The following is a 25,481-nucleotide window of genomic DNA, read 5'->3' on the forward strand; positions in this document are numbered from 1 at the left end:
TAGCTCAGTCAGCCAGGATTGTTTTGCACCCAAACGTCAACTAACATGATGCTCAGAAGGCCATTTACTGCCACAACTTCATTTGTAGTTTTCTATCTCCGAGGAGTTTAGAACTTTATGATCTGGGAAATGCAGTGACTGTGATGTTGCAATGTGTGTGTTTCTTTTTTATGGGTGTGGTTCTTTTCAGCATGTTTTTATTTATCCTACTGAGAGCGTGAGCATTTGGAAGGTCGTTAGTTCCATGTTGGTTCTTTATTCAAATGTATGTTCATGTCAGTATTGTGACATTTTTTTCTCACAAAGCACTGAACTCCAGACACATTTTAAAACGTATAGAATAAAAGAGGTATTATAAGGAAGGACCATTGACCTACCTGCATATGTTAAAGATGTCACGCCTATATAGGTCAGTGAATGCTACATGTAGAATAAAGTAGCAAAGGAAAATTAAAAAACATTATAGAATCCACACACAATCAAGTGAGCATTTACTCAATCAGCATTCTTGTGATACATGTCAAACTAGGAACAAGTATTTTTGCAGGCGTCCAACTATTGACCTAAATACGTGTGTCGTAGCATTTGCAAATTCGTACATTTAATGAGTACTTTAAGTAGACCAATGATACTATTTGAATTTCCGAGATGTTGATTATTTTAAGGCTGTTTATTGTTATTTTGTTTTAAAAAATATGAGCTATACATAAATGTCTTGCGGTGAATATAGTATTGAAAAAATAATCACTGTATTACTGTAACAAATTGCCATGCGACAATTACAATACTTACTGAGGAAACTGAATCTATAATCTTACCTATTTCAACATTTATATTGCAAAATGTACAATTCTTAAAAACCTGTGTCTGCTTATCTGGCAGCCATGTAATTTTGCGTTTTGCGTTTGCCCTTAGTGATTGATGTAAACTGTCTTGTGTATTAGTCAGTGACAACCTGAGGTGCTAGACATTTCTGCCGTGCTTCGCTGTCCTCAAACATGATCTTCTTGCTTCGTTTAGGTTCGATCCAAGAGTTGTGTATCACTGCGTTGTTAGGCATGGGGTCTGCCTCCACTATTGAGACCACACGCTTCTTCATTTTGCTTTTCAAGACCTTCTGGAATTTCTGCCTTGTGAATGCATACAATAATGGATGAAATATAGTAGTACCATATGCCATGACGAGAAAACACAATCTCAGCTTCACCAAGAGGTCACTTGGACCCAAACATAAAATAATAGTGTTTAATATGGAAAGTGGCGTCCAGCAAAGTAGAAATGTTGAAATGATCAGCAAAGACATTCTGAAGACCCTTTTCTGCTTCTCGCGTCTCTCGCGGTGTCTCTTTACTGCTCGCCGTAGAGCAATGATGACAGACACTGAAGTCCTTACTCCGAAAACCACATTCCGTCCGCCACTGCTTTGTGACACATCTGTGGTCTCATGCTGTGTTGTCAGGGAAATTGTTTTTTTTTTCCTGGCTTTTTTCTTTTGACCTGTAGAAAACCTTGTACCTATTCGTATGTTCAATGCCTGGAGTATTTTGTAGTAAGTGATTAGCATTACGATAACAGTGAAAAAAAAGATTGGAATCTGTACAAGCAGATGGTAGTACATCCCCAGTTCAGTGTGGTACTCATTTGTGCTGACACACAAAAGGGTCTTGTTTTCCCATGTTGCCTCAGTCTGTAAGCTGAAGAAGCTGACTTCTATGAAGGGAATGAGAAAAGCGAAGAAGGACACAATCCATGTTGAGGTCATTAATATCACAGCCCTTCCCATTGTCAGAATGCGATTGGCCGGTTTTACAGAGATGTCATATCGGTCCAGAGTTATGGCGAAAACATTGACTGCACTGGACACACTAGCGAACGAGACACATGCCTCGTGAAAGCAGCAGATCAGAGCAGTGTTCCTCTCCAGTGACAACAGGAGTATAACTATTGTCAGAGGGATGCACCCTACACAGATGATCACGTCAAGCACATGAAGGTTCATAGTGATGATATTACTGACTGAATTGATAAGATTGGACTTCATACAGTAGAGGACCAAAACAGTGAGGTTGCTGCTAAGGCCCAGAACTATTTCTAGCATCAGAAACACTGTGAGGGAGACTTGGAAGCTCAGTGGATATGGAAGTGGCCGGTACATATTGTTGATGTAACCAGTGTCATCTCGCACTGTAATGTTCAATTCAGATTGCATGGTGACTTCCAGCAAGAACGAGAAACACATCCTCTTCGAACAGTTGGGTTGTTTCCTGAAAGGTGAATGGAAACCAAACATTGATTGGTTTGACTTTGAAATGGTGTTCATTATTTGCAAAAATCTCTGTTTATAGCGAATGCAACAACTATGAATATCACAGCAATAAATCATTACGTTTTCACAATTAAAAGCAATTAACATAATCTTTTGCACAAGTGTTTTTTAAAGATTGGCATCCAAAGTGCACCACAAATTGTCACAGTAATTTAAAAATCCATGCAAAAACTGACCAGTGCGTGGCCTATTTAAAGTCAGTCTCTTTATAGACACCTACATTTCAAAATGTTTAAAATAAGCAATAAAAAGAATTATAATGTATTTATACATCCACTATGCACCTTTTCTCAAATGTCAGCCAGGAAATCCATATATAGGAAGATACCAGGAAATAAACTCGAGGCACATTATTCGATCAAAGAGCTTTATGGCTTCCATGTGAGTTTCAGACCAAACTTTTTAATTAGTGTTGAAAGGCATTTCTAAGGTCTGTTCTAAATCTTTATGCTAGCATAAATTGCAGTATGGTGTGTTTCCCTCCAAAATTTAGTGTTACAGAGATCACTTAAGGGTAATTTACCACACTTTGCTTGGTGCTTTCTAGCTGGAAGAATACCCTGTCTAAACTTCACATAGAGTATGTCGTGCCTCCAAATATATTAAATATAAGTAGGGTGCACCCAATAGTTCTTTTGATGTCAACGTAATTGGTAGTTAGAATACCAAACTTTGTGGCATGAACTGCTGTTGTGAGCTTTTAAAGCTGCCAATCTTGTGCTTAAATCACATTATGGCACAAGACGTTTGTTTTAAAGTATTCTTCACCTTTTCTATGTGTGGATGTTAGTCGAAGCTATTTACGTAAACGATTTTACATTCTCGTCGCATGCTCTATTTCTCGCCCATGTGGTGTCATCAACATTTGAACCGGAGCTTTGTTCTATCTGCTGTTTGTTCCATGCATCTACAGTTTTATATCTACACCCTCTCTATCTCCAAAACCCCCCTACTCCCAAACACCCCTAACCACACAATTGTTTTCTATGAGGAGGGGCTAGCTTTATGAGTATGACGTTTGTATTCAACACATTTATGAGAAATTCCTTTTCCCTACAGTAATTCACAAAACTAACAATCAGTTGGTTCATTGAGTTTGCTGTCAAAGATAAACCTCCTCATTCGGGCCAAACCATGTAGAGCTCCCATCATGCTCCGTGGTTGTGTGTGCTTCTGAGGAGGCAGCAGCAAGAAGGGTGACGCATAGCGCAGCGCAAACATTACTGCCAAGGAGCACGCTGAAACAGGAACCAGCACTGATAGTGACTGACTACGGAGGTAAGCATCGAGGCTGCTTTTCACAACGAGTAGCACAATATAACATCCAAGCGCTTACTTACTCAATGCAAGCCCGTAGAGAGACCTATTGTGCCCAGTAACAGCCCGTTTAAGACTGGCTGCATTTTAAATTCCCCGGCCAATTCCCCACTCTTACTGTCGGATAGTGCTGGTTTCGGGTGACACCAGTTGGAGAGTGACGAGTTGAGGTGGAAGAGAGCGGGATCGCTCTTTGCCCCGTACTGACGACTGCTTTATGCCACACGCGTCCATCGCATTTGCGATACCTGTGTTGCAGCACCGAGGTTAGTGTTCTACCTCGGGCTGTTGATTTGATCTGAGGGTGCTGCTGCCAGAAGACAACACGTGGGGCCGCTGGATAGAAGGGGGCCTCAGAAGGTAGGCTTTGCTTACAAGAAAGGGACTGACCAGGCAAGGCAGCCAAAGTCTGATCTGCCCTTCCCCCTTCCCTACCACTGTGGCATGCATTAGAAATTGGTTTCTTCCACCTGCCCCCCAAGGTGCTTTAAACAAGTGGCCATACATTCCTGGCGAATGCAACACAGGGAAGATAGATATCAACACGAAAAACCCTTGTTTGATTTAAGCAAGACTGGTGACCTCGTTAACCACACTGGGAGGTGCAATAACGTAACTACACATTGTTATCTGAAATAGATGAACGGAGAAGGAGTTGAAGCAGCGTGAGGAAGGAATTTAGATCCCATCTCAGGTGGAGGAATAACGGGAGAAATGCGAAAGCGGTCTGTGCAGCATAGATGTTGCTTCCCTAAAAAAACTCCTGCGTCCCCCACAGTTCCTTGAAGCCCCTAAGCAGCAACCAATTGGCAAACTCCACAGCTCTCCAATTAAACTTATCTCAAGAGACTCTTCAATGAGCAACCAAACTCTCAAAAATCCTAAAGAAGATAAGGGGCGCAATCAGCTGGTGAAAGACTAAATAAGCAAAACTCGGTCGCAGGCGACAACTCAGCAGGCCAGCTTCTCTGACACGTCGTGGCACAACCCACCTCGGAAGATTGAGGACATAATGGACTCTTCGTCAAGTTCTGACATCTCTCCCTCCGGCATTTGCACAGTAGACTTCTTTGTGGCCAGCCAAAAGCTATGCTTGAGGATCCATTAGCAGGCAAAGATAAACTGACATGCCCTCTGTTTACATTTGAGGGCTCTAAGTGGGGTCAGAAAGAGAATGTGATGGACCAGACTCAAGCAAAAGCAGGTCAGCAGAGCACAAATTTGGCAGTCGCATTAGATGATGGATCATCTATGAATATGAGTACCAGCCAACTTGGGAGTCAGGTCAATACAATACCTAATCCACTCCAGCTACCCTCCATCGAAACAATGTTGAACCAGATCTTAAGTGAACTCCACGAAATGAAGCTGTCTGAAGAAAATGCCCATTGAACAACTAATGCGCAGCTGGGTCAGATTAATGACAGTATTCAACAACTCTCTTCTTGTATAACCCAGGTGGATCCGAGGGTATCTACCCTGTAGGACACAAGCAGTAAACAAGAAGGGACCTATTTGATAATCCGAGTATAGTTAGATGACCTCCAATTCAAACTGAATGATGACAAAAACAGAGCCCAACGTACCAATCTGATATGTGTAGGCATACTGGAGGATTGGGAAGCAGGCCAATCTGTTACAAAGCTTATTTTGGATCTGATCTATCAGCATGTGCTTCTAGACAAATCGGCAGGGGGGACCTAACTACCGCCCTGTCTCATCGGGTCCCAGCAGTTCGATCTACCAACGCAAAATATCCCCAAACAATCCTGGTCAACTTTGGTGATGTATGGATTAAAGAACAGGTCCTGTCCCAGGCAATCAAGAATAAATCCTTTACTACCACGTATAACTTCTCCTTTTGTATATTTTCAGACCTGTTGATCCTGGCGTCACAGCGGCGTCGTGAGTTTGTGGGACTAACTGACAATTTCAAACATCTAGGAGCTCCAGCCGGTATTGGCCAACAATCCAAGCTTGAAGTCTCTTTAAAGGACGGACTCGCGTATTTCAGTCGGTCGACCAGGGAAAGATGTTTCTGATATTCAATCAGGGAGGAGGGGGGGATGCAGAGGGAGCAACCTTTGCAGGTAATACTTTTGAATTGCCCATGATATGAGATAATTGGCAAAGCAGTATTGTGTGTTTTTTCATAGCAGGGACCATAGAGTTGCATGTTCCAGTAACTAGCGCTGGGTTAAATTCTCAATAATATAGCCATCTTGTTGCTTCCCTCAGGGAAGGGCACAGAGAGTGCCATACCAAATTATGCATAAGGGGAAGTAGATGGGGTGGGTCAGCACCCAGCAGGGAGCCCATGACGGTAGTGCTCCAAGAGTGGTAGCGAGGGGGAGGTGGGTCACCTGGGGCTGAGAAGTGGGGAAAATACAGGTAGAAACACAGGTAGAAAAGATTGGATCAAAAGGGGCACTATTTTGGGGTTTATAGGCTTAAGCACCTCACAATTTTTTGTAAAAGGCTGCATACTCTAAAGGGAGGCAAAGTTTTAGAAGTGGGACAGCCAAGGGGGCTAAATGACTTCAAAAGCTCCTTGGGGAGATAGACAATTTATTAGGATAGCTTCATGTAATGTCAGTGGGGTAGGCAATTAAATCAAGCTCAAATCTGCACTTCAGAGGCTTATGTCAGCCCAAGTAAAAATAATTCTACTTCAGCAAACCCACCTCAGGGTACAATTACAATGCTTTAAATGCCAAGCTTCATTTCCCAAGCTTTTTTCGCATCTGCCAGGGCAGCAGTAATTTTGATTACACTTAACTGTTTGGGTGAAGTCTGTTAGGGCACAAGAGATCCTAGGGCAAGGTGGATTATAGTAAGTATGAAAGTAGAAAATCAGACCTTCCACATGGTTAGCTTTTACGACCCAATAGAAGATGACACAGCCGCTCATGAAGAACTCTATAATGCACTCAATCCACTTCCTGGCTTATTGGTGCTAGGGTGGGACTTTAATATTTTACAGGACATAAAACTGAACTCATCTCGTAAGAATAAAGCCCAAATAAACCCATAGGGCTTGTAAATTACTGGCTAAAATTGGTTGAGATCTCACCTTGGTGGATCCCTGGAGAACACAAGACCCCAAACATTCAGGAGTACACCTGCTTTTCCAAAAGGTTGAATACAGCCTTAAGGATTACTTTTTCTTAATTTCACACCAATGGGTTAGAGGGAAATCTTTCATACTCACAAACCATTTCTCAGACCACTCTGTTCTGGTGACGGAACTAAGGGCAAACATCAATCCGGCTGAGCATCCACAATGGGCGCTAGATAATGCTTTATTAACTGATGATGGGTGGATTGCGGTTATGCGAGCTAATCTTAGGATTTCCTATAGAAGATTACAGGCTCGGCATCTACATTTTCCATCTGGGAGGCATGCAAGGCCTTCATCTGGGGGAAGCTTTGGTTGGCTGACTTTGAAAGTCTCCATTTCTAGCTCCAGCAATGATTGGAGATCCCTCAAAAAACAAACCCCACACTCACTAGTCTAAGAGAAGGTTGACTTCGTTTGAAAAATCTCCAATTCAAAGACCTAAGGCTGCCCACCAGAAACGCCACAAAGCCAAGTAAATGCAGAAGGTTTCTTCTAAAATATAAAAACAGTTAACATAACATTGCAGTGGCCTGTGATAATGTTACAGATGGCTTTCGTTGTGTGAACTAGAATTCAAAATGACCCCTTGTTATTGCTAAACATTGTTTATGGGATTTAAACTCAACCTATTGTTCCTGGATGTGTCTTATACATGTGACTGGCGTGTTTTGAGCTACTTCACAGAATTGTTTGGAGAAGTTGTCCTTACTGCAGTTAGCCTACATACCATCTTGTGCATAAACTTGTATTTGTGCTTGCATAATCAGTGGTGCTTGATATGCCATCAAACCTCTTCAGGTGTGGTCTGATTTTGCAGGTGTTAGGAAAAAGGTAATATGGAGCAGGTAGACACCAAAGGGGTAAGAATAGGTACTAGAGAATCTCGAGTGTTACATCCGTGGATTCATAAAGTCCTTTTAGAGCCAATGGTTTCCAGTCTGTTCAGTTTAACGTTTTGCACACCGAGATGATCCTCGAATATTGGAAGGTCATACTACCATACAGAATAAAGCATGTAGATGCATATAGAATGAGAAATTGTCCTTGACCACCAAGGGAATTTCGTCAGGAAAAAACCTTTTTGAAGCTATTTAATTTGGTGATGTTTCAGATAAACTGTAGCAAAGCGCTATGATAAGGAATTTTGAAATGAATACAACTATTAAAACTACCGCAGGAATTTGGGTTACACTTATGTGCCAAGCTAAAGAGCTGGAAACATGTTTCCCCAGAAAAACGCCCACTGTGCTCCATAAGGGCTGAGGGCAGAGTTGCACCTAAATTACTTGCTTATGAATAATTGTATTAACTATATTGGTCCTGCATACCTTACATCACCAGTTCAGAAATCACTTCGCAGCGCCCTTTACTTCTCAGACACTGGTATTTTGATTCCAGCACATAGCCAATACTGTAGTTGGAATAATCAGTGGTTTTCGAAGAGCCTTGTCTCCTAGAATAATCAGCCCATTTCTTTACACCTAGGATCCCTATATCCTTGCTTTTAAAATTAAGCTGTTATGCCAGCGTTCTCTAGTGTACTATTGAAGTGCATTAACTCACCTAAAGCAGCTGTTTGTGTTCTGGAAAAGTATACTTCTCCATCTTATGAGGCATTTTCAGTTGGATTCCCTTATCTATGACTGGATCATTATTTCTCTTTCATGTGAATAGGTTAAAAAGGATTTTCATGCAGCCATGGATCTGATTCATGGTAGTAATGATCCTTTTCTGCATGTGGGATTTATTTCACAGATTAGGTTTTTCTATGCATCAGAGATGTGTTTCATAAACTATTACTTTCTGATCCTCATGATGTACTTCATAGTACAGATCTTTCTGTGCATTGTGCTGTAGTTCATCGCTTAGGTTTATCTTTCAGGAGCGATCTATTTCAGAACATTGTTTTATGTGTGCATCTGAGCTGTTTTCAGAGCACTGATGTTTCTGTGCCTCAGTAGAGTGGGTCAAAAACGGCTGCTTAGATTCAAGGGCAGGCTCTTTTACTTCTGTTAAACATAGTAGAAGAGAAGAATGTTGTATTATTTGACACTTGTGGGACATGCTATCTGAATGATTCTTGCAATTCTTGCACTAACCTTCTTTGACATCTTGCGTTTAAGTTCCATACTTTCAAAGCATGCCTGTGACAAGGGTAGGTTTATGACTGGCTTGTTTTACGTTTGAGTGTGAGATGTGTGCACCATACAAAACCCTCAGGGTTATTTGCAGCAAGTGAACATCTTGTACTTCTTGAAGAACCATCTCAACTTATGGTGGAGCCTTTTCCCAGCCCATTACCCACTCCTTTTAGTATTTATGACAAATTATATAAGTTGTGCATGGGCAGCTGAACCTTGGAACCCATGGTCATTTGAACTTAAGCGTTATTTCAATATGTTGCACTCTGAACCATTCATTTACACTTTTATAGGTTGCGTTACTTATTTAAAGGTCTTGCAAAGTGTCTGTTAGTGCCTACTTCGTAGGCATTTTACTTTTATTGATTATCTCAAACATAATACCCTTTTTACACATGCTCTTGGAGTGTTGCAGTTTTGAGTGATGTTGTCCGGGCATTAACTGGTAAATTTGAACACAACAGATGTATTGCTTAAAGTTAACAAACATGTAGTGAAATTATTTTTCACTTTGTCAAGGATTGTACAACAAAGGGTCATGAAAACCGAAATGCTTTCCTCTTCTTTTGGAATTGGCATGTCCCAACGAACGTCCAGTAGGGCCAGATCTATACCACATTTACAGGATATCCACGTGATAAATTTAAATACATCAGAACTAAATGGAATCTATTACATAATGAGTGGTTGTCCTAAAAATCTTATTCTTGTAGATCTCTACTGCGCAGTCCTAACCTACAAGAAGACATTTTTGAAATTATGATTAGGTTTTTATACAGTTTTTGTACAGCTCACCGTCCTCAGTTACTTGGTCTCTTAGAGCTTTGTCATAAAACAGCATGGAAAATTCTGTTTCAGAAGAGGTCAATTAATTTGATAAAGTCCTTTGATGTTGCCAAGCAGCTGGACACTTGAGGACAATCGACTCATTTTACTGTACTTGAAGCAGCCTAATTTGCTTCCACCAGACATGTTTTGTTACTGGAGATTAGAAAAGCTGCATATTGGTGTGTACACATTCAGATCCTAGGGCTGCTGGCTTGAGAAATCTTTCCTTTTAATTTTCTCATGATAGCCCACTTGTGAGACTTTGTCAAATTCAGTAACCAAGGCAACAATGATTCTATTAAGTGCTTGTATTTTTATAGGACATGACCCTATTCTCACTTCATTTTTTTTTTATATTTCCATTATGCCTTAGGCTAATTTTATAACTTAATTCTTAGAGATCGTTTTAGAAAACTGAGCAGTGGGTGGTGTACTGCAGGCCGATTAAACAGATACATTGAAATATAGTGTTCAACTGGTCATTCTGCTTTATGAGGAATTCTTGAAGACTCTTAACATTCAAACGTCATTGTGATCTTTAATTGATGATATTGTGCATGAAGACTTCATTCCTCTGGCCAATTAGGTTTCCAGTTTACTATGTCAGCACCTGGTGCATTAATTAACCATAGCAGCGGTCCACACCCCCACTGGCACATCTTAAATTAGATAGCAGAACTGGGTGGCGAGTGTGAGTTTCAAAACATTTGGCAGTCTTTGGGCAGTTATTTCCCTATTTGTGGACAATAGCCTCAGAGAATGCCCATCACTGGTGACTCACATATATTGGCAGAAGAAGCCTTAAGTAAATCAGGCTTTAATTCAATAACAGAGGAGTTTCATCAAGTGGTGCCTCTTTCCCTTTGTTGTAAAGTGAAATGAGCTCACTCCAGGCTCCTGGTAGTTCATTCTGGTCCTGGTGTCTAGCTGTTGATTGGACTTCACCCCAATCCATCAAAAGTGTGATTCCAGCATCATAGTGCGTTGAGATGCAGTGTTCCAGAGTGGTTCCCTTGAACAGCCACTCTGTAACAACCCAAAGAGCAGCCATTTTTCAAGAAGCAAGTGCCTTTAGGGACCCCTACTCCCGGCTGTGATAATCATTGCAAAGTTCTTTATCTACTACATCCACAAACTCAGTACAGTCAATACTGCAGTTAGGAAAGTTACATCTAGCTTCCTGGGTACAATACCTCTGTACATTTCTCATTTTCTAATTATCGAACATCAAATTTTGAGCAAGTCTGACCGCTTCAAAGACCGACCACTGTTCTGTTTTCTTTCTGTCTCTTTTCAATTTTTCCAAATAACCAATTCTTGGCTGTGTTTTGCAAACCTCTTCTGCCATATCTTCACCTGTGTATTTGAGGTCTTTCGCTCCTCCCAGGTCTACACTTTTTATTGGGCAGACTGCTCCTATGGTCAGTCAGTCAGTCAATTATCTTTATTCGATTATTAAAAATCATAAAAGAACGAGCAAAAGTACATGTCACCATTTCATCAGATCACAAATTTTTACAAACAATCATTATATAAAAAAAAAACACTAAATTTTACAATAAAATGTGCATAAATATTTAAAAAAGATAAAAAGAAGGGTTTATTAAAATACAAGCTCATTTAAGTAAATGAGTAAAGAGAGAATTCATTTTTCAGAGATAAAGTGCCTGTGCCTTGTACGATGCTTGTTTAAACGTGCTCCTGCAACTAAAAAACTAGCAACTGAAAAAGCTACTTTTGTGTTAGGAAGAAGTTGCAAAAACAGCAGGGCTGGTTTTACCTGAATGAAGCCCTGATTACGTAAAATAGGGAACAAATATCTTTTTCTAATCTCAATATAATGACCGCAAAACATAATAAAGTGCATTGTGTCCTGCGTTGAAAAATGATCGCAGTCACATGGTTCAGCATCATCAGGTCTAGCCCAGGTTCTAAAATCGCCCAGAATAAAATGAATTAAATCAAAACGAAATCTTTTTAGGAGAAAACGGTGGTAAGGGTTTGTAACCGACAAAAGGTATGGTTCCATTCCTGGGGCAGAGGAAAGCATACAGTGTTTCCTTACCATGATTTTTTTCAGCTCTGTTTCTTCCCTCTCCAGACAATATAAGTTTGACAGTGTTTTTGACTGATTTTAAGTCTTCATGGGTTATTCCATCTGGAGATGAGAAAAGCTCCGGACGACCTGCTAGGGTAAGCTGGATTTTCACATGTCTTACCCATGGAATGTTAAGGGCTCTATCCAGGGCTAAACAATCTTTTAAAATGATATGATTTAGAGTAAGCTCCTGGTTGAGCCAAGTTTTTAACCAGCCAATCACTGGAGCTAATTTTAGGGTATCGGATATGTAGCCCAAACCTAACTCTGTATGCAGTGAAAAGATCGGAGTTGATTGGGGAACAGAAAGCAGAGATCTCAAAAATTTATTTTCTACGTTCTGTATTTTGGCAGAGCTAGTATATCCCCAAATAGCAGAGCCATAGTGGGCGACTGACAAACATTTTGCTTTATAAACTTTGATGATACTTTCCATGGGGCGGGCGCCCAGTTTTTTAGCAAAACCTAGCAGCCCTGCGGCCGCTCTAGCGACAGCGCTGCTTTTAACCAAAAGCTGGGGGCCCCAGGTGCCCTTTTCATCGAAGGTCACGCCCAGGTATGGAAAAGAGGGAACTCTCTAAACCTCCTTCCCTGCGCAATAAAATGTTAGCGACTTTCTTTTCCTACCTGTGGATCCAGCAATCATTACATGTGATTTTTCTGTGTTAATTTTCATGTCCAAAGATGACATGAAAACTCCAAAGGAAGTAAGAAGTTTGTTCAACGCAACTCCGGAGCGTGCTAAAAGAACAGCATCGTCCGCGTACAGGAGGACGGGTATCTTTGTCTCACCTGCACGCGGGATGTCACTATGGGATTTTGACATTACTGCCTCAAGGTCATTTATGTATAAAGTGAAGAGGAGGGGGGCGAGTATACACCCTTGCCTAACCCCCCTCTCTGACCTGAAATGACAAGTGCATCTTCCTTCCCTAGTGACTCTAACTGAGGTCATAAGGTCCTTGTGTAGCTCAGCTAGGTATTCAACCAAAGGGGGGTCAAGTCCCACAGCCAAAAGGATCCCCCACAGCTTCGACCTATTGACCAGGTCAAAAGCTGAGGAGAGATCCATAAAGGCCATGTACAATGAACCCCCCTTGGCGATTACATATTTATTTAGGATTAATTCTAGGTTTAGGCACTGGTCTAAAGTTCCTCTATTGGCTCTAAAGCCGTATTGTGCATTAGATAAAATACCCTTACTTTCTAAAATCAAGGTCAATCTACCTAAGAGGACTTTAGAATACACAGCTGCAGCGCCAGTGGCCAGTAATATAAAACATTTCTCAATATACAAAACTTCAGGGTCCAGCTACAACACTTGCACCTGCCATCACAGATGTTGGGTCTATATTTAGCACCCGTGGGGTCTTCACATTTATCCCATAGATGGAATGTGCTAATTTCCTACATAGATTTTGCTTACCCTGCAGTCAGATTTAAAAAAAATTATTTTTAGAGTTTTTAAAGATCAGGCTTAAGCCTGGGGTGCATTGCTTCACGTAAGGTAGTTGAATGATCATGCCTATTGCTGCACGCAGGACATAGAAACGTGGACGGGTGGTTACAAAGGAAGATAGCACTTTGGATTGGAATGCAGGAGTAATAGAGCATAATCAGATTCAATCGCTGCAGCAAGTTTGCCAGCTTTATAAGTTATACAGAGTGTAAAGGTTTCATAGTTAATTTACTTTACGTTATTTCATTGCAGATTATTTTTTAGAGTTGATATCCATGTGATACAGATGTAGCCAGCAGAGATGGATCTAGAGTTTCTTTTGAGACGAAAATGCTCAGTGTTGGATGCAGTAGAAAATGGTTTTAGAGTATAGGTGAAAGTGATGAAAAGTCCCACTTCATTTTTCTTCCTGGGTTTGAGAACTTCTGTGACCAATTGATTGCTACTGCAGGAGGTATGGGACAGGCTAGCGATGGGAGTTTGTTTGGGAGATAGTCATAATGTGTGGATGGCTGTGTGAATAATATATAGAGATTTAAGCTTTATATATGTTGGGAAGTGCGTGCCAGTAAGGTTTCCCAGTCTGAGTGATGCAAAGAGTATGAGTGTGGAATGTGAGTGCATTCCTTTGCTAGAGTAATTCCTGCAAAACATAGCTAAATATCTGAGTTTACCTCACAGCATTTTCCCTCTACTTGAGGCCAGCCTCTCTATCCCTTAGTTTTCCCTACTTTCAGATCTCCCCCTACCAGCTCCACCTCCTAAAGGAGGTCCTTCTCACCCAAAAAATGATCAACGAGGAGTAGTGTGATTGAGGGGGGTCTCCCCCAAATTACAAGAGGAAGCTAAGAACATCCCTTCTAATAAGAGCTGTATGGCATTCAACATCAACACCCGAGAAACCTTTTATTCCAGTTATTTTTCTCAATGGTAATGCTGAAATATTACTTTTGACTGCTTTTAGTTGTGGTGTCAACTGTTTTTTCGCATTTGAATGAAGCTTATAGAAGCCTTTTGTGGCTTTCTATTCGCAGTTATTGACACTCCGTACAAGAATAACTAATTAGTCATAGTAATCTTTCTCTACAACCTTGTGTAGTTTGCGAAGGTATTATACGAGGGGGTAAAAGCCAGTTCCACCAATGTGCGGTTCAAACTGTTGCAATATAATTTGATTTGCCATGTATATCTTGCTCCCAGTAGATTACACACCATGAACTTGGAGCGTTCACCGGATTGCTCCCACCATGGGGACAGGCTGTCAATTTCTTACATATACTATGGAGATGCTCGAACATAGATAATTACTGGCAATAAGTGTGATGAACAGACTGAATGTGGCCACAGCGTGGGGGATCCTCCGAGAAATGAGCCAATGCCTATTGGGACATATTTCCTTTAGAAAGAAGAAAAAAAGCAGAAGATTCTTTGTCCTGGGGCTGACGTTAGCAAAACGTAGGATTGTAATAGAATGTTTGCCTCCAAAACAGTCGAAAATCAAAGATTGGCTAAGGGATATGGCTGAATGGATAAATTCTGAGGGGTGTCGCATGAGAAAGACATGTAGAGATGAAAAACTAGTGGATTATATGAGGGTCTGGGCAGCAATGCTAGAAGAGCTACAGACACCACAAGTTGAGCTTCCCCCATAGATCAGTGGTATTCCGAAATTACAGCACAGGTATTATGGGGGTTCTTCTAAGGGAGGGACACATGAATCCTATTGTTTCTTTCTATGCTTTGATACTAATGTACATCATTGATCCACTGTAAACAAAAGTAAAAAACATTATTTTCAATGCCAACAGCTAGAACTTTAACAAATGCGAGACCTATTGCATTGCAAATGCTTGTAGTTATTACAAATAAAAAATTGGAATTTTCATTGTCAAATTTATAGTTCATTCATCCCAAAATCGTGGCTATAATGCACTCAATGGGTTTGATCTTCTAGATGGCCCCACTGAGGCATTTTTGTATGCCTTAGTAAGAATAGAGTACAACCCACGGATTTGTGGAGACTTTCATAATCAGTACAGATCCTTGCCATCTGGCCTAGCTCTGCCCCTGGCATGATGTTGGCCAAGGTGTTGTCAGCTATAATCGCCCATCTGTGCCCCTGCCTGGACAGCTGGTTGATCAGCACTCCACCTCAGCCAAACACTCTGCCACGTTTCCAGTTAGAGTAAACCTTTCTTTCTAATCTGGATTTATTACACTTTTTGGTGGAGAGTTATTCCCTCAGAAAGGCCGTGTTTCACGGTAACTATTCTAAATACCACCAACTGATTGCTTAAACAGGGGCTACAGTCTATCTTAAAGGGCACATTCTTCGTGATTGCTGGTGTGCGTTCATATAGTTTCTTGTCTCAGATTGAGAAGGATAGACACACAGACTCTGCTCTTTTCTCAGTGAAATCAAGTAGTGCATCCAGATGCTTTGGAAATGGAGATCCTTCTATGTAAGCTGCAGTTATCTCTGTCTTGATCGCTCAGGAGCAGTACTCCTTTAGATTTACCCTTCCAGGGCCCTTGTTCCCTGGCAACCCTCATACCAAACTGATCAGAGTATGATTGGAGAGTTCAGTGGTATTGAAACACACACTTTATTGAGCAGAGGGATAGCTGTTTTCCTGGCTGTAAAATGCTTTCACCTTCAAGGGAAGATATGCTAAGTTAGTCTGACCTTAGCACAGCCATGTGCCAACCAAATGTGCACTTGACTCTCTGGTAACGTAGAATTCAGTTGGGTTCTGTGCAACAGTGCCTTGCTTGTTGTAGTTCACATTCAAGGATTAGATAATGTGGAAGTAGACAAGCTTAAACAACTCCTTCACTCTCTTCATAAATGAGAACATGCCTGTGAAGTATATTAACAAATGTTCAATACGAGTGTTAGTCAAGTCTCTCCCTGGCCAGCTCCTAAGGGCAGGCGAAAGACCAATACTACCTTTGAGATTCTTGTCTCACCACTGTTGAGTAAAGCTCTTTACTCCTTTCCTGCTACACTCGTGGTTCAGTAAACATTGCAAACGTTTGAGAGCTTTTAAGACTCCTCTGTGATACGCAAAGCTCCAGTAATGCGTCGCCATGACAGGTTCTCAAACGAGTTCATGCTCCTTTCCCCTGATTCGCTCATCCTGTGTCAGATGAGGGTACCAGCTCTTCACCAGCACTGCTAACTTCAAAAGTTTGTATCAGGAGCATCTACCTTACTACTGTGTGACCCTATTCGAAGTTAATGTGAAGTTAGTGTGCTTTAAGGAAGGAGCACACCAGAAGATGATACAAGAGGGAATACACCTCGGGTTCCTTCTATGGCTTAAACGAGCATATCATTCCTCTTGTTTCTAGTAGTGACACATTACGATGTATGTAGCAAACAGAATTTTGATGGATTCCTGAAAACATTACGTTTTGTCTATTGCAACATATCTGTATATGCTTAGCCACATTTATTCATTAACGAATGTAGAAGTCGAGCAGTACTCTGATGGACTTTTACCTAAGTAATTGAGCCTTGGTTTCAGTGGCACCCTGAGAAGTAGTTTGCTGCTATTACGCTCAATGCATTTAACATATGGCATTCTACTATGCAGCTCTTCTATCGTGATAGACACTGTTTCTCATCGTCGTAGTCTCTACCTGAAGTGTCAGTGACTATGCCCACTTAATCTGCCGAAGAGTATTTTACTATTTTTCACAAGGACAGTTTTGTTTTCATTCAGTTTATTTTATTTGTGATGTATTGTCTGATTTATTTTTTTCCTCATTATTCACTGCTGGCCTCACTCACATTAAGATCATACACGTGGTGAGAGCTCCAAAGCTCATTTGTGGCGGTTTGCTCACTCATGGTAGATTAACCAGGGTTTTTGTGTAACAATATCTGACATCCCTGCCTTGATCTATCCCGTTGTTCAATTTATCCTGTATATTTTGAGGTACCCGTTTCTGACTGACTTCGTTTCCACTTGTTAAGAGCCAAGGCAGTATCTGTAGTTCTCCAGAAGAATGCAGCTATCTTGAACTATGTAAAGTAGCCAGAAACGGTGACTCTTTACACATGTTGTATGCATTACTCTTTGGATTGTTCTTCAACACAAGAAGACTCTTTTTGGCGGGAAAGTCTGTCTTATGGTGTATGCCTCACTTCTGGGCTGTCATATGCTATTGTCTCCTGCCAATGCCCCATTCTGTGAGACCTTTACCGACCATTTAGAAAAGATCAGCAGTGTAATGAAAGAGTAAAGAAAATGAACATGCTCATTCATAGTCTGTAGTCTTTCTTCTTTCTCTATCATAAACACCCCAACCCCTCCTTCGTCACTGGAATATGATGTGCTACCTATATTTTATGGCAGAACACCTAATTCAAAAGGAGGCAGGAGACTGGTGAGAAATGTAAGATTGTGGGACAGAGGCATACAAGAGCACCTCTCTTCAAATGTTAAAGCTTTAATACTTCCCTAAAGAGAAGAGCCCAGTATGGTACACTGGAGCATCGGTGCTTCCAACTATGTGCAACAGAGAGAAAACGAAAGAAAAAAAATACAAAAAATCCTCAGACCATCTATTTTAGGTTCAGTGCCTTTTTTAAGGGTGACTACAGAATTAGCCTGAAACCTTGTGAGAATGTAATGTGGCATCCCTCACGGAAAAGAGGTATCATGATGGAAAGGTGAACTAGGCGCAACCTTGTTCATGCAGAAGCAGTCGTGGCTTTGTCTGCCCTTTGGTGATTTGCTTCCTCCAAGAGTGTTCAGTTTGTACTGACTGTGTTTAATGTGGCATTGTTGTAGTTCTGATTTTATTGTGTGGATAGGCGCTGAGTTTGCTTTGGCCGCTTGTTAGTGAGGAGTTCCAAACTCCTGCCACTCGCCTCCATTTGTGATCCAGTGAAAGGAGAAAGGTGGTGAGTAGTGAAAACGGAGACAAGTGCAAGTACACATCTAACTGCCACAGTAGTGATCTAATCAAAAAGAAATGAGTGTAATAGACGATGCTTTTTAAGCCTTTCTCTTTTGAAAGAAGAAAGCTGAATGATCTAGTATCTATTTTTGACAGATTTCCAAATGAAATCCAAATAAATGCTGCGTCAACTCTGTCAGATCATATTCTATTTTAAATGAAAAGCATTTGAAAGCTAAAGCAGTGACAGGCTGCAATTGTTTAACAAACAGAAATAAAGTACATGCTATAATTTACATTTCTTGAAGGATACTGCTGAGGCATTTGCCTCACATACACACTTGTTGAAAACCCCAGTGCAAATCTGGATAGACTCTGGATAGACTTTGACAGGCGTGCAGTTCATTAGAAGAATCGGGAGTTTGGTCGCCCAGAAAAAACATTGCAATAGCCTCATACATTAGTCGGTGAAGTTTGAAAAGAAAATTATTTAGACACGTTGCTTTAGTGGTAATTTTGAAAATGTACTGGATTTAAAAAAATATGCACACAGTATTAATTGTTTATATATCTTTAGTCAAAATGTAAAGAGTATGTTTATTCCAATTCCATAGGTTTTCTGTTCTGAGTTTTCATATAATGCATGTGATTCGTGATTGATTTTAATGGTTGTGTGTTTTGTTAAAGCAAAAAAAGCTAAATATCAATGTTGGCTTTTGGAAACATGACATTTGGCACTTTAATTCAGACTGTCATGAATGTAATTCTTTAATCTCACACTGTCCGTAGCCCTATGTAACAATGAGGGGTCACTCAGGAAATGAACTGGTTGTTGGTCTCACACGCCAAGCTGTCACGTGTGTCACGTTTAGACTATCCTGTCTTTGAGCCAGCAGCTCATTGCATGCTGGGACATACAGGTCTAAACGTAAAATGGTAACAAAGAAAATGCAAAGCCCAGAAAGCAGATAGCTGTTGCCCTATGCATAGTACATATGCCTCAGTTTTGAGTGGAGCCTCTCCTAAGAAATTATATAATCTCTGTATGTATTTGTCATTTGTATAACATGAACCTAGTAAGGAGACAGTGAAGCTCTGTACAATGTCAAAGTAAAAGATACAATCAATGATAGATTGGAAAGGAAGCTGCGTTCTGAGATTGGTGTTGGGCTGTTAGTCCATTGTGATGTAGTGTGTTTGAAAGAGGTGTGTCATCAGCTGTTTTCCAAACTGGAGAGGGTTGAATACAAGGATGTTGTTCCAGAACTTGGGTGCACAAATAGAGAAGGCCTGTTCCGTTTCTCCCCACCTTTTTGGATTCAGTCTGCTGGTGTGCAGCAGGTGTCATGAGAGCCACTGAAAGGGGTGAGCTTGTCAGCCAAATATGTGGGTTGGGCTGGTTGTGATTATATTTAGTAAGCACCAAAAGCTCAGTTTGCTTGATAACCTTAAAGTCCTGCAAACAGCCCAATAAATATAAAGAGATCATACTTACTTTCCACCCGAGTCCAAAAAAGTGTTTGTTAATCTATTAGCGGCGAACTGTGTAAATTAAGCCAGCTTAGTTAGCCACCCTGTTTACATTGACGAGCCCCCCAACGACTGAAATTGCTATGTAGCATGGAGCCACCACATGGCTCACAGTTTAGGGAATTATGTTAATACTGTGGTAATACTCCCTCTTTTAACTCCGTACACTTATTATAATCGCAGTTTATAAATGGTGGATCACAGTTTAACTGAGCCAGTGTCCCAAGTGTAGTGTTTTCGCGTCACGAGAAGAAAGCATTTGTTGCACCACTCCTCATATTACCAGTGTCATGGCTGGCTTGTTAGCTTTTCATTTTGTTTTAAACAGCTCTGGTCACATGGAGTCTTTCTGCATCGCCCTGAGGTGTATATTTTATAGCTAACAGTACCTTACTTACTCTTGTTTCTTGTAGGCAAATACTGTTTTCCTAAAAATCAGAACAGTGTAAGCGAAGTGCCCTGATAATGAAGCATAATGATAGCATTGGGAGGGAAATGTTTTCCTTCTAATTAAGCAGTTAAGGCACAACTGAGGTCCTGGTGTTCAGCCACTGAGCTGCAGCTTGGGGGCACGTGACTGCTGAGCTCACGCCCTCTGTCCCTGTTGGCCCTGCCCTCTTTGTTACCTCGTCGCTCCGTTCAGATGCACGGCATACCTCAAACGTATACACATTGGGTGCACTGCAGCCATAGGTGATGACACCCGTGGACCCATCTGCTTCAGGTGCGGGTGGCGAGCTATGTTGCTCGAAGGCATAACACAAGGCTATGGGAAAGGGAACCATTGTGAAGCCTACATCATACCGATCATCAGAGAACTTAAGAGCTGAAGTGCATTTCTTGACTACAAAGTGCGTGCGTTAAAACTACCCCAAAATATACTCAATATGATTATGTATTTGAAAAGCTTTACTGAGTGTAAATATTGTGGAAATAACCATGCAAAATACAGTCCATAAAAGGAGTAGCCACCGTCCTCTATTATTTTTATAAGATTAAATGAAATAAATAAACGTTTTACACGAGCAGTGCTCTCCCTCGTTTAGTATCACACTAGTTATTAATAGAAGTCGGTGTGTAGACGCTAATCATCAGACAGGGTGATGCCACATGGCGGTATGGTGTCGCGTATCCGAGTGTCCCAAAGGCTCACTACACCTAGAAGTTCCTTTCCCTAGTGCTCATATTAGCAGCTACTTCATACACACATTATGAATTGACTGTCACAATAGAACAGCCCCACATGCCTTAGTGAGCCCCCACTGCATACAAGTTAAGCAAGACGGTGTCGTGCTCGCTTTCTGTACATCGTGCTATTGATGTTCGAACCCTTCCAGATATACAGTTTGACAAACGGAGCTGCCTTTAAATGGGAGACGCCAGACTGGGATTACAGGCAGGTGTGCTAAGACATGTAATGGTATGAACTGTCGAGAATAAACTGAAAAGTTAGGGAAATGGAAAATGTGCAGTGTGCCAAATTCTACTCTAAACAGACTGGAGGGAGCCTGCGTCGGGTTTTTGTCACCTCAGGTCGGTTTGTAGTCTCACACAAACACATGTCAGGAGAGAAAGGTAACTGATAAATAAAACACATCTTGGCAGGGCAGTATTCGGTCATTGAATGAACTTTCAACTGAGACTCACGTGACACCGGACGTACCTCTGTCCTGTTGCATCACGGGCCTTTTAGCTCCCTGTAGCCATTTTTCTCCAACTGCTCCATGATGTTTCAGGTCAGGTTGTAATGTTCCTTTTCACGTGGCAACAAACATGTCGATAAATCCTGTTTCACGCTCCATTCTCAGACTTGATCAGAAGGATCCTGTAAGCATGAGGAGGTTGACCTGGATGGCAGGCTGATAAAAGCCTCGAGCTAGACAAATGTATTCCATCCTGCATCTGACAGACCCCACTATGTATTACACTCCTGCTAGGAATGGACTCTGCTCCCCATGCTGCCTTGCATAGCTGTTTGCTTTAATTTTCCAGGGTACTTAACATTTGAAATCGAGCCACCTGATTTCTGTCTCATGACATATTTTTATTCCTGTTTGTCAAGAGTCTGTTCGTTCAAATACCACTTCTTCCCCTTGGTTAGAGTGATAGCGTTGTCACATAAAATTGTATATATTGAAAAATCCAGTGCATGTGCTTTGAAAGGAACCATCTGCGGCTTAATGTGGTTTCCTTCTTTTCATGAGGCGGAGGTAGGTGTCTGGCGCTTAATTTATGTGAGCAATGCAGCCATTAGTCCTTGTGACAACTGGCCTGAAGAACTCGGCACGTATTTCAGAGGTTGCGCGGTGTGCCCTGGTTCAGCTTGGCCATCAAGTAGAGTACAGATCTTTCCTTTGCAAAAGCGCCCCTTTCTGCGTTTCAATATTGATGTCTAAATCCTTTCGTATTGTAGCTCACCATCATATTTTCAAGTTGTCTCCAAACCGGTTAGTTGCTTTTGTCATGGAGTATGCTCCTTTGTGCTCCCTGCTTGACTTATTTAGAAAATATTGTAGACCTTCGGTGCTCTATACTCCTATTCCTTCATGGTTTCAATTCCCATACATTCGATGGCTCCTCTCCCACCCACCCACCCACAGAATCGAGAAAGATGCTCAGTCAGTCGCAGTCTTCATTTTGTCGCTTCTCGCCGTGATTTGCATGCTTGCTTGCCCTGAAGAGAAAAAAATAATTAAATGTAGAGATTGCAAGAACACGTTTTCCAAATGCCTGTAACAAATAACATTTTGGAATGATATGTTTTACCCGCATTCTCTGTAGTAAGCCAATATGCTAGGCCCCACCTTTCAGGAGAAAAAATTGCCTGGCTGTAAATAGAAAAACGTGCACAAGCTCCAGGTATGGTGTTATCCAGATCAACACACGATGTGGTTGATTCTGCTGTCAGGGGTGCCGTTGTCAGGCTCTGTTTACAGTGCCGGTGAGCAGACGTTCACCCTGCCTATAGTACAATATACAGCTTCCAGCCTGTATCACAGATTTTTAATGAGCATCGACTGGTGCAGACCTTGAAGCTCGGAAAATGGTGCGAGTGTGGTGGGGATGCACGCATCTCACAAGAAATGTTAAATACGAAATATTTCAACGGGGCTTCAGCTGCCCAGTCACTCAGTAAAATACGTAGACTGGACAACCTGAATTAAATGCAGTGCATTTCTAAAGTCACGTCCTGTTTCGCGGAGCCACCCCTTTTAAAGGCTGTGAAATAACCTTCCAAAACACAGTATAGGTTACAAATCGCATTTTACCTTGTAAACCGATTTTATTTTGCTTCTGAAACGATGTTTTATATGAAATTAACTTGGACTCCGTTACATTTTCTGGGCAGCGCCACAGTAGTTCAGCGATGCCTACATTTGTAAACGTTTGCAAAAACCCTTGGAATAGTACAGTTGACAGTATTTTTAGATGGTAGTTAAGAATGGGGGTTCTAAATAAAATGGGTTTTACGACAAGCGCCTTCTGTCGACAGAAAGGCGGCGATTCGGTCATTTTCAGGAGATGAGGGGGGAAGGCTACCGACTGTTGGATCCGGTGGAGCGTCGTGACAAGAAACGCATCTTACCTCCACTGCCGATGGAGCGCGAGCTCGGTGCAGGTGCAGCGCTCCCCGCCTGGATTGGTACATGGCCATCACTGGCGCGAGGGGTGCAGGGTGCAGAGGGCCGTCCCCAGCTCTCCAGACATTGACCCTAATGGACATCTGTGCGCGCGTGCCATTGTTCCAGCACGCTGCCAGCGTAAGGAAGCCGTAGCGTCGCTCAGCGGCAGCTCACCGTGAGCTCACCGTGGAATCAGTGTGCATCTGCAAATGCATGATGGAAGCAGTTCAGCAAGTACAAGACTGCTCGTCTCCAGAGGCAACATTGGGGCTCACTCAGCCTCTGTAGAAGGTAGCAGAGACACCTCTTGTCGCGGTGCTGGTTCCCAGGCTGGCTTTGCAGAGTGACAGCCCGCCTCGGTGCTTCCTCTCACTGCGGAGAGATGCAGTGCCTTCACTAATTGTGATTGGTCAGTCCTGGGAGGCTGCTGCTCTGCTTTTTATCTGTGTATTTATGAAGAGGGGTGATTTGTATTGCTTTTCTCGTGCAAAGGGGCTTTTAAAACGGCTCATACTCGGAGGTGATTTATATAGGGAAATCCGAATATGTGCAGTTGTTATTTTAACATTTTATTGTATCGTTGTCTGGATAGAAGAGCCCCATAGAGTCTGGATGGAAGAGCCCCATATGACAACATTCTATAGCAAATGGTCTTTGCTGTATACTAATTTAAACAAAAAACACGAAACGGTACTTAGAATGCCTTGCAGACACTGGAAAACATGTAGTATTCTGGCTGATGAGATTATTAGTTCCACAGCAGATTCTATTATAAGCTACATCACCGGTTCTGCATTTATTCCAATCCGCATATTTCATGGAGGCCATGCGTCTGATGTAATTACATAAAACTTAAATGTACATTTAACCGCTGCTGCGGTGTTGTTCTATTCTATTGTTGAGGGATAGGTTGATCGTTACATTCTTGCTTCTTCGCGGCAGAGTCCACGTTCTTGGTCTCTATAACTGCTTAGCCTAGGAAAAGAAATTCATGTTTAAGTTGCAGCGTAATATTTATATTTTCCTATTGTGTCCAGTGCTTTAAATGGAAAAAATAAGTGCAGCTACTCATTAAAATGAGCTAGAGATGTAGCTAGGGGCGGGGCTAAGGGCAAGACATGATGATACTTTACAACTTCTTTATTAATTGCAGCACATACCAAAACACATGAGAAATGTGTTAATATAAATAAAGCAGGTTAACTCATTACACAAAATGGAAGAGAAATGCGATATGTTAACATTTCCTTTTTTGTTGTTGCAATAGTTGCACCTTCTTAATGCCATACTGTTTGCTGTTCGGCACAATACTATATATATTTGAGCACGTGAGTTGGAAGAAACTGAAAATACCCCCACTTTGAACCAAAGATCTTATGACACGAAGCAAATGAAACAAATCATCATGACCCTCCCCAGAAGATATCTCTTGTCTCGTCCATCGATCTATCCATTCAGCCTTTCATCCTAGCATTTACCTGCTGATGTCCACCATTTAACCTTTACATTCTGTCGTCTTTCATCCATCATTCAGTTTTTCACCATTCCGTCTGTCCACCCTTCATACCCAAACCTATCCATCCATCCATCTCCAAACTATCCATTCATCCTTTCACTCATCCATCTCTTTATCCACCCTTTCGCTCATCCATCAATCCCTTCGCTCATCTATCCATCAACACTTTCATTCCTTCATTCCATCCACCCTTTCACTCAATCCCTCCTTTCACTCATCTATCATCCACCCTTTCATCCATCCTCCCTCCCTTTCATTCATCCATCCAGTCTTTCACTTATCCATCCATCATCTGCCCTTTAATCCAATCATCCACCCTCTTTCACCCATCCATTCATCTATTTATCATCCATCCATCTATACATCCACTCTTGCTCACTCACTCATCCATCCATCCACTCACTCATTCACCCACCCACCTTCTCTACTATGTTATTTATGAATCTCTATCGCCGAGCAGACATGTACACACAAAGTGGCACACATTTTCTTTAAAATACCTCCTGAGAGTGTTGTGATTCTCTCTCTCTTTCTCTCACTTTTTTCTTACTAAGAAACAGGCCCACAAATGCAGGCAAACATAAGCAGACACACAAAAGACTTGGGTATGA

General features: G+C 41.6%; 2 protein-coding genes across 2 annotated transcripts in view; one reads left to right on the top strand and one right to left on the bottom strand.

Annotated features, from left to right (window-relative positions):
• Positions 1-25,481, top strand: part of COG5 (component of oligomeric golgi complex 5) — a 1,436,183-nt gene that overhangs the window by 316,748 nt on the left and 1,093,954 nt on the right. The window lies entirely within an intron of this gene.
• Positions 799-21,528, bottom strand: GPR22 (G protein-coupled receptor 22). Its single transcript, XM_085654127.1, has 2 exons — positions 21,395-21,528; positions 799-2,264 (listed from the first exon to the last, which is right to left on the bottom strand). Exon 2 carries the CDS (start codon positions 2,237-2,239, stop codon positions 941-943), a length of 1,299 nt encoding a protein of 432 aa, XP_085510253.1. The 5' UTR covers positions 2,240-2,264; positions 21,395-21,528; the 3' UTR covers positions 799-940.

The sequence above is a fragment of the Triturus cristatus genome, chromosome 4_1 (genome assembly GCF_964204655.1).
Source record: "Triturus cristatus chromosome 4_1, aTriCri1.1, whole genome shotgun sequence".
In the NCBI taxonomy this organism is placed as follows: domain Eukaryota; kingdom Metazoa; phylum Chordata; class Amphibia; order Caudata; family Salamandridae; genus Triturus; species Triturus cristatus.